Consider the following 13596-nt stretch of genomic DNA (forward strand, 5'->3'; position numbering starts at 1 on the left):
CTAGACCTTAGGTACATATGAAGCTTCCTAAAATTACAGTGTTTATTTAAAGGTCCGCCATGTATCACAAAATGCAGAGAAGGAAAAAATGTCACTGAGGAGAGAATAAAGATCAATATCGGGAGATTCAGATAGAGTTGTAGGAGTTCCTGAATCCTTCATTACAGGCCATATAGATTTAGGTTATATAAGACTTCTACTCTTTTTCAAGTCTGGTAAGTTTGATGTGTGAAATACAAACATTTTAACATATGCATTTGTATGAATTTCAAAATGTTTAATGTTCAAACTTATACCTATAGGTTTATTCTTTCAAATAAGTATAAACATAGAGACAATATTTATTATTACTTTCAATTCAATTAAAATGATAAGTGTATGATGGATTTGCTAATTGTATGTTTGGAGCGTAAAAACATATTGTGTATCATATTTTACGCTTTTATCAAGTCTGGTTAGCATACACTACATGGCCGCACTTACTGATAGAATATATTATGTAATGGTGCCATGTACTACCCTGCTTTCAAATTGAAGGTTGATTCTTCGATAAAATCATTGCAACTATCAAATGATTTGATGTGCAGTTTTCACCAAAAAAACATAACAGTAATATAAAGGATTGATACATCTTTCTTCAGGCTAGATAGCTATATAAAGTGTAGCCTCTGGTAAAAAAAATAGCGTTGCTTTAAGCTTGCATCACTGAGATTAACGGATACCATTCATATTCATCAAACTGGATGTAATGACTGGGTTTGCCTCAATGTTGTCACCGTTTATCGCAAAATGATTGCAACTCTTACTTTTTCTTTCAGACCTTAGCGTAGATGCAATTTTGTGATACATATGTGTATATTGTAAGAGTCGCACAAGGTGGTATAAGAAGTCTTTGATACAAGGATGTAGATAAAATGTCCGCTGTCGCGAGATAAAAAGTAACACTTTGGATTTAAACAGTGTGGTTAAACCTCGTTTCTATAGCTATACATCATCCAGCTACCTTGATTTTATGTGACAGATCCTATAGGGCTAAATGTCGCCCACAGATTTTATTACTGAACCATCTTTTTTATTCTATAAATCAGTCAATTTCACATGAGCTTTATAAAACTCTTGATATATAACAAATATATAGTAAAAACCTAATGGTTCCTTGCGAAGGTACTTAAATGCAAAAATAAGAAAACTTTAGACTTTGTTGCAAGACCTATATAAAAATATGTAACATGTACAGTACATGTATGTATTGATATCCAAAAGACTCAAATGCCTGTATATATTCTGAAGATTTTATGTTCTTATGCAAAATCCATGTCTACAATTTGTATAATGTTTTAATGCACCATTGTTATAATTTTTTTCTATTAAGCTAAGTTAATTAAGGTGACATAATTATTTTCCTTTCAATTTTCAACTGATTTTCTATTATCATAATTTTGAATCAAAAACAACAAATTAACTTTTGCAAGTACATAACAGAGTGATGAAATTGATTGTAATTAAGCCATGGGTGGTTTGTCTATAAATAACATTGCATTAATGCTGATGGTGATTGTGATGTGCCACTTATTGTATTAAGAAGTATACATGTACAGAAACTTGAGTCAAATGAGTCACTAGTGTGTAAGAAATATGTTTTCTGATATTTAAATAGATGTTTGTTGTGGATTTGAAACCTGATTCTGCTTTTAAATTGAATCACACTATGCTGTTTCTTTAACAAACCATTAAAGTGGTCCACATGTTGGGGCAGTGTTAAATTCTGTCTGGTGAGGGTTTGACCTACCAATAAAGTGGTCCACATGTTGGGGCAGTGTTAAATTCTGTCTGGCCAGGGTTTGACCTACCAATAAAGTGGTCCACATGTTGGGGCAGTGTTAAATTCTGTCTGGCGAGGGTTTGACCTACCATTAAAGTGGTCCACATGTTGGGGCAGTGTTAAATTCTGTCTGGCCAGGGTTTGACCTACCAATAAAGTGGTCCACATGTTGGGGCAGTGTTAAATTCTGTCTGGCCAGGGTTTGACCTACCAATAAAGTGGTCCACATGTTGGGGCAGTGTTAAATTCTGTCTGGCCAGGGTTTGACCTACCAATAAAGTGGTCCACATGTTGGGGCAGTGTTAAATTCTGTCTGGCGAGGGTTTGACCTACCATTAAAGTGGTCCACATGTTGGGGCAGTGTTAAATTCTGTCTGGCGAGGGTTTGACCTACCAATAAAGTGGTCCACATGTTGGGGCAGTGTTAAATTCTGTCTGGCGAGGGTTTGACCTACCAATAAAGTGGTCCACATGTTGGGGCAGTGTTAAATTCTGTCTGGCGAGGGTTTGACCTACCATTAAAGTGGTCCACATGTTGGGGCAGTGTTAAATTCTGTCTGGCCAGGGTTTGACCTACCAATAAAGTGGTCCACATGTTGGGGGCAGTGTTAAATTCTGTCTGGCGAGGGTTTGACCTACCAATAAAGTGGTCCACATGTTGGGGCAGTGTTAAATTCTGTCTGGCGAGGGTTTGACCTACCAATAAAGTGGTCCACATGTTGGGGCAGTGTTAAATTCTGTCTGGCGAGGGTTTGACCTACCAATAAAGTGGTCCACATGTTGGGGCAGTGTTAAATTCTGTCTGGCGAGGGTTTGACCTACCAATAAAGTGGTCCACATGTTGGGGCAGTGTTAAATTCTGTCTGGCCAGGGTTTGACCTACCAATAAAGTGGTCCACATGTTGGGGCAGTGTTAAATTCTGTCTGGCGAGGGTTTGACCTACCAATAAAGTGGTCCACATGTTGGGGCAGTGTTAAATTCTGTCTGGCGAGGGTTTGACCTACCATTAAAGTGGTCCACATGTTGGGGCAGTGTTAAATTCTGTCTGGCGAGGGTTTGACCTACCAATAAAGTGGTCCACATGTTGGGGCAGTGTTAAATTCTGTCTGGCGAGGGTTTGACCTACCAATAAAGTGGTCCACATGTTGGGGCAGTGTTAAATTCTGTCTGGCGAGGGTTTGACCTACCAATAAAGTGGTCCACATGTTGGGGCAGTGTTAAATTCTGTCTGGCGAGGGTTTGACCTACCAATAAAGTGGTCCACATGTTTGGGCAGTGTTAAATTCTGTCTGGCCAGGATTTGACCTACCAATAAAGTGGTCCACATGTTGGGGGCAGTGTTAAATTCTGTCTGGCGAGGGTTTGACCTACCAATAAAGTGGTCCACATGTTGGGGCAGTGTTAAATTCTGTCTGGCGAGGGTTTGACCTACCAATAAAGTGGTCCACATGTTGGGACAGTGTTAAATTCTGTCTGGTGAGGGTTAGACCTACCAATAAAGTGGTCCACATGTTGGGGCAGTGTTAAATTCTGTCTGGCGAGGGTTTGACCTACCATTAAAGTGGTCCACATGTTGGGGCAGTGTTAAATTCTGTCTGCGCTGGCGAGGGTTTGACCTACCATTAAAGTGGTCCACATGTTGGGGCAGTGTTAAATTCTGTCTGGCGAGGGTTTGACCTACCAATAAAGTGGTCCACATGTTGGGGCAGTGTTAAATTCTGTCTGGCGAGGGTTTGACCTACCAATAAAGTGGTCCACATGTTGGGGCAGTGTTAAATTCTGTCTGGCGAGGGTTTGACCTACCATTAAAGTGGTCCACATTGTTGGGGCAGTGTTAAATTCTGTCTGGCGAGGGTTTGACCTACCAATAAAGTGGTCCACATGTTGGGGCAGTGTTAAATTCTGTCTGGCCAGGGTTTGACCTACCAATAAAGTGGTCCACATGTTGGGGCAGTGTTAAATTCTGTCTGGCGAGGGTTTGACCTACCAATAAAGTGGTCCACATGTTGGGGCAGTGTTAAATTCTGTCTGGCGAGGGTTTGACCTACCAATAAAGTGGTCCACATGTTGGGGCAGTGTTAAATTCTGTCTGGCGAGGGTTTGACCTACCAATAAAGTGGTCCACATGTTGGGGCAGTGTTAAATTCTGTCTGGCGAGGGTTTGACCTACCAATAAAGTGGTCCACATGTTGGGGCAGTGTTAAATTCTGTCTGGCGAGGGTTTGACCTACCATTAAAGTGGTCCACATGTTGGGGCAGTGTTAAATTCTGTCTGGCGAGGGTTTGACCTACCATTAAAGTGGTCCACATGTTGGGGCAGTGTTAAATTCTGTCTGGCGAGGGTTTGACCTACCATTAAAGTGGTCCACATGTTGGGGCAGTGTTAAATTCTGTCTGGCGAGGGTTTGACCTACCATTAAAGTGGTCCACATGTTGGGGCAGTGTTAAATTCTGTCTGGCGAGGGTTTGACCTACCATTAAAGTGGTCCACATGTTGGGGCAGTGTTAAATTCTGTCTGGCGAGGGTTTGACCTACCATTAAAGTGGTCCACATGTTGGGGCAGTGTTAAATTCTGTCTGGCGAGGGTTTGACCTACCATTAAAGTGGTCCACATGTTGGGGCAGTGTTAAATTCTGTCTGGCGAGGGTTTGACCTACCATTAAAGTGGTCCACATGTTGGGGCAGTGTTAAATTCTGTCTGGCGAGGGTTTGACCTACCAATAAAGTGGTCCACATGTTGGGGCAGTGTTAAATTCTGTCTGGCGAGGGTTTGACCTACCATTAAAGTGGTCCACATGTTGGGGCAGTGTTAAATTCTGTCTGGCGAGGGTTTGACCTACCATTAAAGTGGTCCACATGTTGGGGCAGTGTTAAATTTGTCTGGCGAGGGTTTGACCTACCATTAAAGTGGTCCACATGTTGGGGCAGTGTTAAATTCTGTCTGGCGAGGGTTTGACCTACCATTAAAGTGGTCCACATGTTGGGGCAGTGTTAAATTCTGTCTGGCCAGGGTTTGACCTACCATTAAAGTGGTCCACATGTTGGGGGTTAAATTTGTGTTTGACCAATGCGGCAGTGTTAAATTCTGTCTGGCGAGGGTTTGACCTACCATTAAAGTGGTCCACATGTTGGGGCAGTGTTAAATTCTGTCTGGCGAGGGTTTGACCTACCATTAAAGTGGTCCACATGTTGGGGCAGTGTTAAATTCTGTCTGGCGAGGGTTTGACCTACCATTAAAGTGGTCCACATGTTGGGGCAGTGTTAAATTCTGTCTGGCGAGGGTTTGACCTACCAATAAAGTGGTCCACATGTTGGGGCAGTGTTAAATTCTGTCTGGCGAGGGTTTGACCTACCATTAAAGTGGTCCACATGTTGGGGCAGTGTTAAATTCTGTCTGGCGAGGGTTTGACCTACCAATAAAGTGGTCCACATGTTGGGGCAGTGTTAAATTCTGTCTGGCGAGGGTTTGACCTACCATTAAAGTGGTCCACATGTTGGGGCAGTGTTAAATTCTGTCTGGCGAGGGTTTGACCTACCATAAAGTGGTCCACATGTTGGGGCAGTGTTAAATTCTGTCTGGCGAGGGTTTGACCTACCAATAAAGTGGTCCACATGTTGGGGCAGTGTTAAATTTGTCTGGCGAGGGTTTGACCTACATAAAGTGGTCCACGTGTTGGGGCAGTGTTAAATTTGTCTGGCGAGGGTTTGACCTACCAATAAAGTGGTCCACATGTTGGGGCAGTGTTAAATTCTGTCTGGCGAGGGTTTGACCTACCATTAAAGTGGTCCACATGTTGGGGCAGTGTTAAATTCTTTCTGGCCAGGGTTTGACCTACCATTAAAGTTGTCCACATGTTGGGGCAGTGTTAAATTCTGTCTGGCGAGGGTTTGACCTACCAATAAAGTGGTCCACGTGTTGGGGCAGTGTTAAATTTGTCTGGCGAGGGTTTGACCTACCAATAAAGTGGTCCACATGTTGGGGCAGTGTTAAATTCTGTCTGGCGAGGGTAGATACCAAGTATTTTACTTTACATTTTTAATTATACATGTATTACATTCTATCAATGTATTTTAAAGATATTTTAGAGTGATAAACAGCTGAAACATAAAAAAAAACTACATGTATTCAAAAATGCACTTCGGTGTCCTCATGAAGTGCAAGCTTGTGAATTGAACATAAAAAATCTTAACAGAATGTGAAATGTGCGTCATTAGTGTAAAAAAGTTTAATTAGCTGAGGGTTTCTAATGACATTGGGTGAGTATGTATTTGTGTAAAATTCTTATAATTGAATATTCTGATCAAATTTGATTTTGAATTTTAATACAAAATTGCATTTCATAATCTTTTCTCTGGAGTTACTACATACATCCGGTCTTATGTGAGCCTGCTGCTCCAATGAATTTTGTTAGATTTTTTTTTTTTTTAACTTTTCACTTCAGTTATGTTAACGGTGATGGAAAATTAATGGGAAAAATAAAATCTTATATGCAATGTGATCTTCCTGTAGATATATAGTATACGTAATATACACCACACTATGTATAACTATAAACAACCATTTACATTAACTTGTTAATGTGCATTCACAGATGTTATGGCTTCAGTTCATCTTGATCTTGTATATTTTGAATAAAATTTTGTAAAAGAAAGTTATATTAATAATGCAATAATGTACTCATGAATATTAAGAACCTCAAAATTCAAAATAAAGAATATGCAAATATTTTTTTTCATATGTGTTCGTTCTAATACTTTCAATTCAGTAAACATATAAAAATTAAGTTGAGGGTTTATGATTGCTATTTACATGCATGCCTGCATGATTTATGTACTGAAGTTATTTCTCATTAAGTTTGCTATATGTGCAGTATACTTGTATAGAGTTGATCTTAATAAACTCGCAATGTTTGTATATATGGTAATTCAGTGGTGGTATTGATATCAAGGAGGCGTATATATAGTGATGCAGGTCTTTTATGGACCACTGTTTCGAACTGTGCTGAAACTTCACATATAAGATACATTTCAATGTATTAAAGATTTTCCAAACACTTAAAAATCAGTTCCAAGTTTTAAAGCACATGGTTTAGTTTGGTTTATTTTGCTTATAAATGCGTACCCTATTAAAATCTGGAATTATTTCAGGAAATGCTAGGGTTTTGAGGTGATTAGGTAAACCTGCAAATGATGCCCTATATAGTAATCTGGTTGTCCTTTCATTAGTCTGACATGTACATGTAATGAATGTATCTTTTCCTATTCAAATTTTCTGTTTAGAGACCATCTTATATTTAAAGTAATTTATTTTGTAGCTATTTTAATGAAGCAAGCATTGTTTCAAACTAAACAAAAGTGTTTATAGAAAGGAGTCAAGACCAAAGGTCAATGTTATAGATCTAAGGTCAAGGTCAAAGGTCAATTTTATAGATTTAAGGCCAAAGTCAAATTTTGCATTTGTTCTTATCACTATTATCTTTTTATAGTTTGAATCGAAGATATTAAGGAATTAAGCAAAGACTTGACTGTATAGGTCACTGACTGTTGGATATAGGTCAAGGTCTGTTAGAGGTCAAGGTCACTGGGTCACCAGCTTTGATATTCAAAGCATGATAAAATTGCAATTATGTTGCTCCTAGCTACCAGTATGAGTGATGACATTTTGAAGCTGTATGTTCAGAAGCAAACATGTTTAACTTAAGATAAGTGTTACAGGTTAATTTACGTCAACATTTTCTTATGACTTTATTCATAATAATGTGAAATTGTTTGAAATGAAGCATTTAATCAACTAACAGTCATAAATTCGAGGTAATCTAGGCTAGACTAGCCAAAGAGCATATAGGTAATAAAAAAAATGTCTTCAAAGGAGACTTCTTTTTTTGTAGTTAGTTGATGTTAAAGCTGAATTATGCATATGCATTTTATTATCGGATCATAACATCATCTCTATCAATGCTATCCTATAACTATTGCAAGAGATCATTGATGGACATCAGATTTAATTTGAATTAACTTTCAATATATAACCTGTAAAGTGAGACATCTAAATTAATGTTTGTAAAAAATTGTAAATGGTGTTTAAAGAGGTGGTATATGTATAAGAGAGGATATGTGAAAACAATCAACATTAATATGTTATTTACTTGTAGGAAAGATTTATTTCAATGGAATAAAAACGAAGACATGTTTGTTGCTATATACTGTATCTGAGTAATCATTGGCAAAAATTGCAAACACCTTTGAATTATTCTTGAAGAATTTAAATTTGTACATACAATTGCTACCTCAGAAGTTAAGCTCAGGATCAGCTGGTAAACAGCAGTAGATTTTTTATGCTGATGTCTCAGAGCTGTGCTGCTTCTGTGCTGCTTATTACAATAGGGAATGATGGTAGAATTTTCAGATTTGATCTCTTGCATTGCATAGGTCATCTGGTGTCTGGGCCTTTTTACAAGGATCTATAGATTTTATATACAGAACATCGTTTTTACTGTAGGTCTTATATCATATCCAATAAAATAGGGTCTTTATTGGTTATTCTCATACAAAAAGTAAATTGACATGCTATTTTATTGTGTAATGGATATATACCAAAGTCGACCTTAACAAAATAAGAAAAGAATTTGCTATGAATGTGGTTGAGAATTTTGTTGGTTGGCACTACACCTAGGTGGGTACGATAACAATATCGATACCTAGGTCACCCTTCAAAAATAGAAAAATTGTCTTTGTGCACCCCTTGAGTATCACTCTAGTTTTCTCTGCAAACTAATTCAAAACTCATGCAATGCTAATTATTTTGACTGCCTTATCTTTTATTGCTGAGTTCCAAGAAAACTTACCTAAATAATGTTTAATGAAATTGAATATCCAATGAACTGAGATATGATTGTAACTGTGTTTCATTGCTTTATGTGGATTTCTTTCCATTCCAGTACTGGCTACTGTATCCTGATATCCCAGGGTATTCACTATCTACTCGACAGATTCCCCTACAGAAGAATCCACATTGTCTCTGCCTCTACCCTTGTCCTTCTGGTGCTGATCGGGAAAACGTGGAACCAGAATTACACCTGGATTTCTAGGGAGTCCCTTTTCAGGTAGATCTTGTTCTCCTACAGTAAAACATGTTTTTATGGACAAGCTTAAAATAAATGGGTATAATGAGTATTTTTATCCCCCGCTTTAACCGAAATGGGGGATAATAATTTGGGTCTGTCCATCTGTTTGTCTGTAACACTTGGTTTCCGTGCAATAACTGCCACATATCTTAAGAGATTGTTTTGTAACTTGGTCACCTGATTAAATGTGCCAAGGGCTCTATGGTTTTTGCTTGGCACTTTCATCGAATCCTATTTGGTGGAGTTATGGTCCTTTGATTAACCAATAACAGCATTTTCGCCTGTTTCCGTTTAATAACTCTCACAAGTATTACCGGATTTTCTCGAAACTTGGTGACATAATTAAATGTCTCTGGGCCTTAGCCAAGTGTGATTGACACTTTCATGGAACCTAATTTGGCGGAGTAGATGGTCCTTTGAATAACGAAAAACACCATTTTCGGCTGTTTGGACTATTCAATAACTACCCCAAATATTACCGGATATTTGCAAAACTTGGTAACATGATTAAATGTCTTGGGGCCTAGGCCAGGTTTGAATGGCACTTTCTTAGGACTGTACTTGTCGAAGTTAATGGCCTTTGATTAATGAAAGCGGGGGATATAAATTTCACAAATTTGCTTCTTTATTTGAATTCTAAATGGGAGCTTTTGATACTTTACAAACATGTTTAGTTTTCCTATTATGAAAGGAAAGGGAAAAGTATTTGGCAATTACAACAAACCTATCAGTTCGAATAAATCTTGCAATTCCCATCTTAAAAGTCTTCATATTAATGTGATAAGAATTCTGTGACATTTAAAATACTGAGAAGCGTATGTCATGGTATCATATTCAGACAAACACCGCTGTTGTTAGAATTTAATTAAATTGTTCTATCATTATGCAGATCAGGAGTGAAGACTTTACCACACAATGCCAAAGCTCATTATAATTATGCTAATTACCTTAAAGACAAGGGGTCAATGGCTGCAGCTACAGATCACTATCAGGTAGCTGTCAGGTAAGTCTAAATCATGTACAGCTAACTGAAACTCTAAGGCTATAAACAATACACAGTAAAGGATGACCTGTATAACTCTCAAATTTTAATGTGCACAATGTGCCTCATCATCACTGGCTGAGGAAAATTCCCTTTATACTCATAGTTATAAACTAAGGGTGTCATCTTTATAATACTGAATTCCACAACTTTATTACAGCATAATTGGCATTGCAATTAAACAAGTATAACAGAGTTGTCTTCCTTGTATCAATTTTTTTGACATTTTGATCACTCAGCTTATACCCAGACAACCCCAGTGCCCACAACAATTTAGGAACATTACTTTCCAACAAAACTCAAGCGGAGTACCATTTCCGTGAGGCCCTGATCCTGTGCGAGGACCACAAGGGGGCACATGTTAACCTTGGTTCTCTGATGTTGTGAGTATCCATAAAGTCAAGATAGATCAACGTAATCGTAAAGGTTTTGTTATTTAAGTTGTGTGGAAAATGGTGATATTAGGATTGATTAACACTTCAATTCTTTTCTATATCAAATATTGAAGGGAGATAACCAATATTCTATCTTACAGGTAGCCGTATCAGTTAGGGATATACTTACAGTTAAATTATATCATTTAATTTGTTCTAAAAAGACTTGTCAAATGTTTGCAATTAGTGTTCAGTCACAGGTTATAAATGAAAACTTTTGTTTATTAAATAAAACAAATGGTGAAGTTAAATTTTCATGTTTTTGAAGTATGCAATATATAGTTTATAATTACACTACTACAGATTGTTTTGGTTTAGTTTTAGATCAAATGCTGTCATTTTCCAAAAACATATTTTGTGTACATAATTTGCCTATATATATAGTGACAGAGGAGAGCAGGAGGTTGGTATAAGTCTACTACAAAGGGCTCTGGAGATTGATCCGAACTATGAGGAGGCATTTTTAGCACTAGCGGGGATGATGGTGGAAACCCAGGACTGGGACGAGGCTGATCGTCTCTTTCAGTCTGCCCTGAAAAACAACCATGTATCAGCTCAGGCCTACCACAACTATGGGACCTTTTTACACAGGAGAGGTAAGTGTAAATCTGTAATACATGTCATCCCAAAATGACTAAAATCAAATTTGATCTTTGCCTTCAAATATTTTCCTAATTTGACATTTCATTGAATTTATGCATAATGTTTTGACTGTATACAGGAGAGGAGACACAAGCATTAGAGTTTTACCAGCGGGCCTTAGACGTGGATCCTGGTCACATTGTATCTATTATTGATTCAGCCAGATGTCTTAAAAACCAGGGGAGGCTAGTCCAGGCCGAGCACAACCTCAAACAGTAAAGTCACTCATAACAGTAAAAAAAAAATTAACTAATCTTTAGTCAATAGTTACCATATTTACTTATAACAATGATGACAAATAATTCTGTAATCAAACAGTCAACTGGCAGATGTACTACTAGGAATAAAAAGATAATCTTCTGGAAGTGTTCTCTAATGAAATATCATAAGCCATTCTACTTTGGTACATTGTCTGACAGAACTATTGATAGATAACAATATCACAAAAATATGGTTGGTCATTTTTGCAGGGCTCTGAAGATAAAGAGAGATGATGCTACAATGGATATGCTTGGTGTTGTGTACTTTGAGATGGGGCGAAGTAGGGAAGCCATTCTTCTGTATGAAGATGTTCTAAAGGAGAGTCCCAACAACACAAACCTTCTCTTCCATTATGTAAGAATTTCAGTAGTATCAGAAGATAATTGACATTCTAACTGAATATATCTGCTTGATATTTGCTCCAGGATACAATCTCAGTGAACAGAGATGAATCTCTTATCTGAAATTTACAAGAAACAGAAACTGTCAATGTAGGAATTACATCAATGTATACAACATTGAAGTAACATTATGCATAGATAATTAATTCAAAGACGTCATATTGTTTGCTTACAAAATACATTCAATCTTATTTACAGTCTCAGGTGCTGGCAAAGAACTTGGAGTTTAGGAAATCAGAAGTTGCCCTGCAGCAGGCTATCAGACTTTCCCCTAACAGTATAGAGATCCTCACCCAGATGTCAAAGATACTCGGACAACAGGCACGCCATAAAGAGGTAGGTGAAAAGTCATTGTAGTATGTTTGGATCAGTCCATTTTTTAATCAATCATTCTGGGAGCTCAATTTGGAAGAACATTAAGCTAGTGTTAGGTCATTCTCAACGTTTAATTACTATGAAGTTTATGTAATTCTGAATTCTTATATATAGTTATTGCTGACATATCTAAACCCTATAATCCACAGGCATTGCCCTACCTTGATCATGCTATCACTGTAGCCCAACGAACAAATGACAAACAGGCCCTCATGGACCTTTTCCTACAGCATGGAGATCACAACAAAGATCTCCAGCAGTACTCGGCAGCTGTCAAGGTAGGTAACTCATATCTTACCTGTTTTGTTCTCGGAATAAAAACCTAGATTGAATTGATTCCTGTTTTATTTGGTCCAATAATTTAGATGTGTTATATGTCAATGACAATGTCACTTGAGATAGTAAGAAATGTCATCTGGTGGAAAAGCAAGTGAGTCTATGACACAAATTCAAAACGTTGATTTGTTAGTCAGTCGAATCATCCAGATGACCTTACAGTGAGCTTAGATGGTTTTGGTAATGCTTTTATGAAAACATTGTCCAATATGAAATAATTATATGTTTTTTGATAGAGTTTCAATGAAGCTCTAGGGTTAGGAGGGAACACGCCTAATGTCCACCTCAACTTAGGAGCTCTGAATCATATACAGGTAGGTAACTGGTTACTGTTAAGTACCACTACACAATGATTGTATTATAGGTGGAAAAAGCATGTAAATAAGGACATTACAACCTTTAACCCCTTAACTCCCAAGAATTTTTTGTGGAACTCACGAAAATCCAATATTTTGTTTCAAAGTGATTTTTTGCCCTTCTGAATCAACAATTTTGGTAAACGACCCATACATATTTAGAAACTTCAGATCACACCCTTTTAAACGGTATATAGGTACAGATTTTGTATGAAAAATTATGTTTTTGCGTTAATGACGTTACCATAGCAACCGGAATTTGGGACTTTCATAAAAATGTTAATTGTTTTTTGCATTTTAAGATCTCAAGTCGAAAAAGTGATTTAAATGATCATTTAACAACTTTTGGCAAAAGAAGGACTATGTATGGTTCGGGCCCTTCTTGGCCCCCAAATCCATCAAATTTTCAAAACTATTATTTAGTGATTAATTTGTTTTCACTAATTTAGCAGCTAAAGTTGCCATGGTTACCATCCTAAATAATTTGACATTTTTGTGCTATATATTTCTGCCTTTGAAACTATTGAATGCATCCTTGAACAAACTTGATATTTACTGAGAATATGTGTGCACTTCCAATACATCTTTAGGAGAAATATAAAGTTTGTTCAAGGATGTGCTCTATGGTTTCTATAATAAAAACTTAGCAAAAAATGGCCAAAATTGTCAAAATTTCCACATTTTTATTATCTATGCATATTTCAAGTGGTTATCATGGCAACAGAAGCTACAAAATTAGAAAACTAGCATCCAGTTAAATTAGGGATGTACTTAATATGTCAAATCCACCAATTTCAATTC

At 37.3% G+C, this 13596-nt stretch overlaps 1 protein-coding gene across 1 annotated transcript in view; it reads left to right on the forward strand.

Annotated features, from left to right (window-relative positions):
* LOC138331066 (protein O-mannosyl-transferase TMTC1-like) overlaps window positions 1-13596 on the forward strand; it is a 64790-nt gene that overhangs the window by 46819 nt on the left and 4375 nt on the right. Inside the window, exons 9-17 of the mRNA XM_069278526.1 lie at window positions 8763-8927; window positions 9838-9951; window positions 10230-10373; window positions 10809-11020; window positions 11146-11281; window positions 11537-11681; window positions 11927-12064; window positions 12253-12381; window positions 12676-12753. Coding sequence (XP_069134627.1) covers window positions 8763-8927; window positions 9838-9951; window positions 10230-10373; window positions 10809-11020; window positions 11146-11281; window positions 11537-11681; window positions 11927-12064; window positions 12253-12381; window positions 12676-12753 — 1261 coding nt within the window. The remainder of the gene's footprint in view (window positions 1-8762; window positions 8928-9837; window positions 9952-10229; window positions 10374-10808; window positions 11021-11145; window positions 11282-11536; window positions 11682-11926; window positions 12065-12252; window positions 12382-12675; window positions 12754-13596) is intronic.

The sequence above is a fragment of the Argopecten irradians genome, chromosome 1 (genome assembly GCF_041381155.1).
Source record: "Argopecten irradians isolate NY chromosome 1, Ai_NY, whole genome shotgun sequence".
NCBI classification, from domain to species: Eukaryota; Metazoa; Mollusca; class Bivalvia; order Pectinida; family Pectinidae; genus Argopecten; species Argopecten irradians.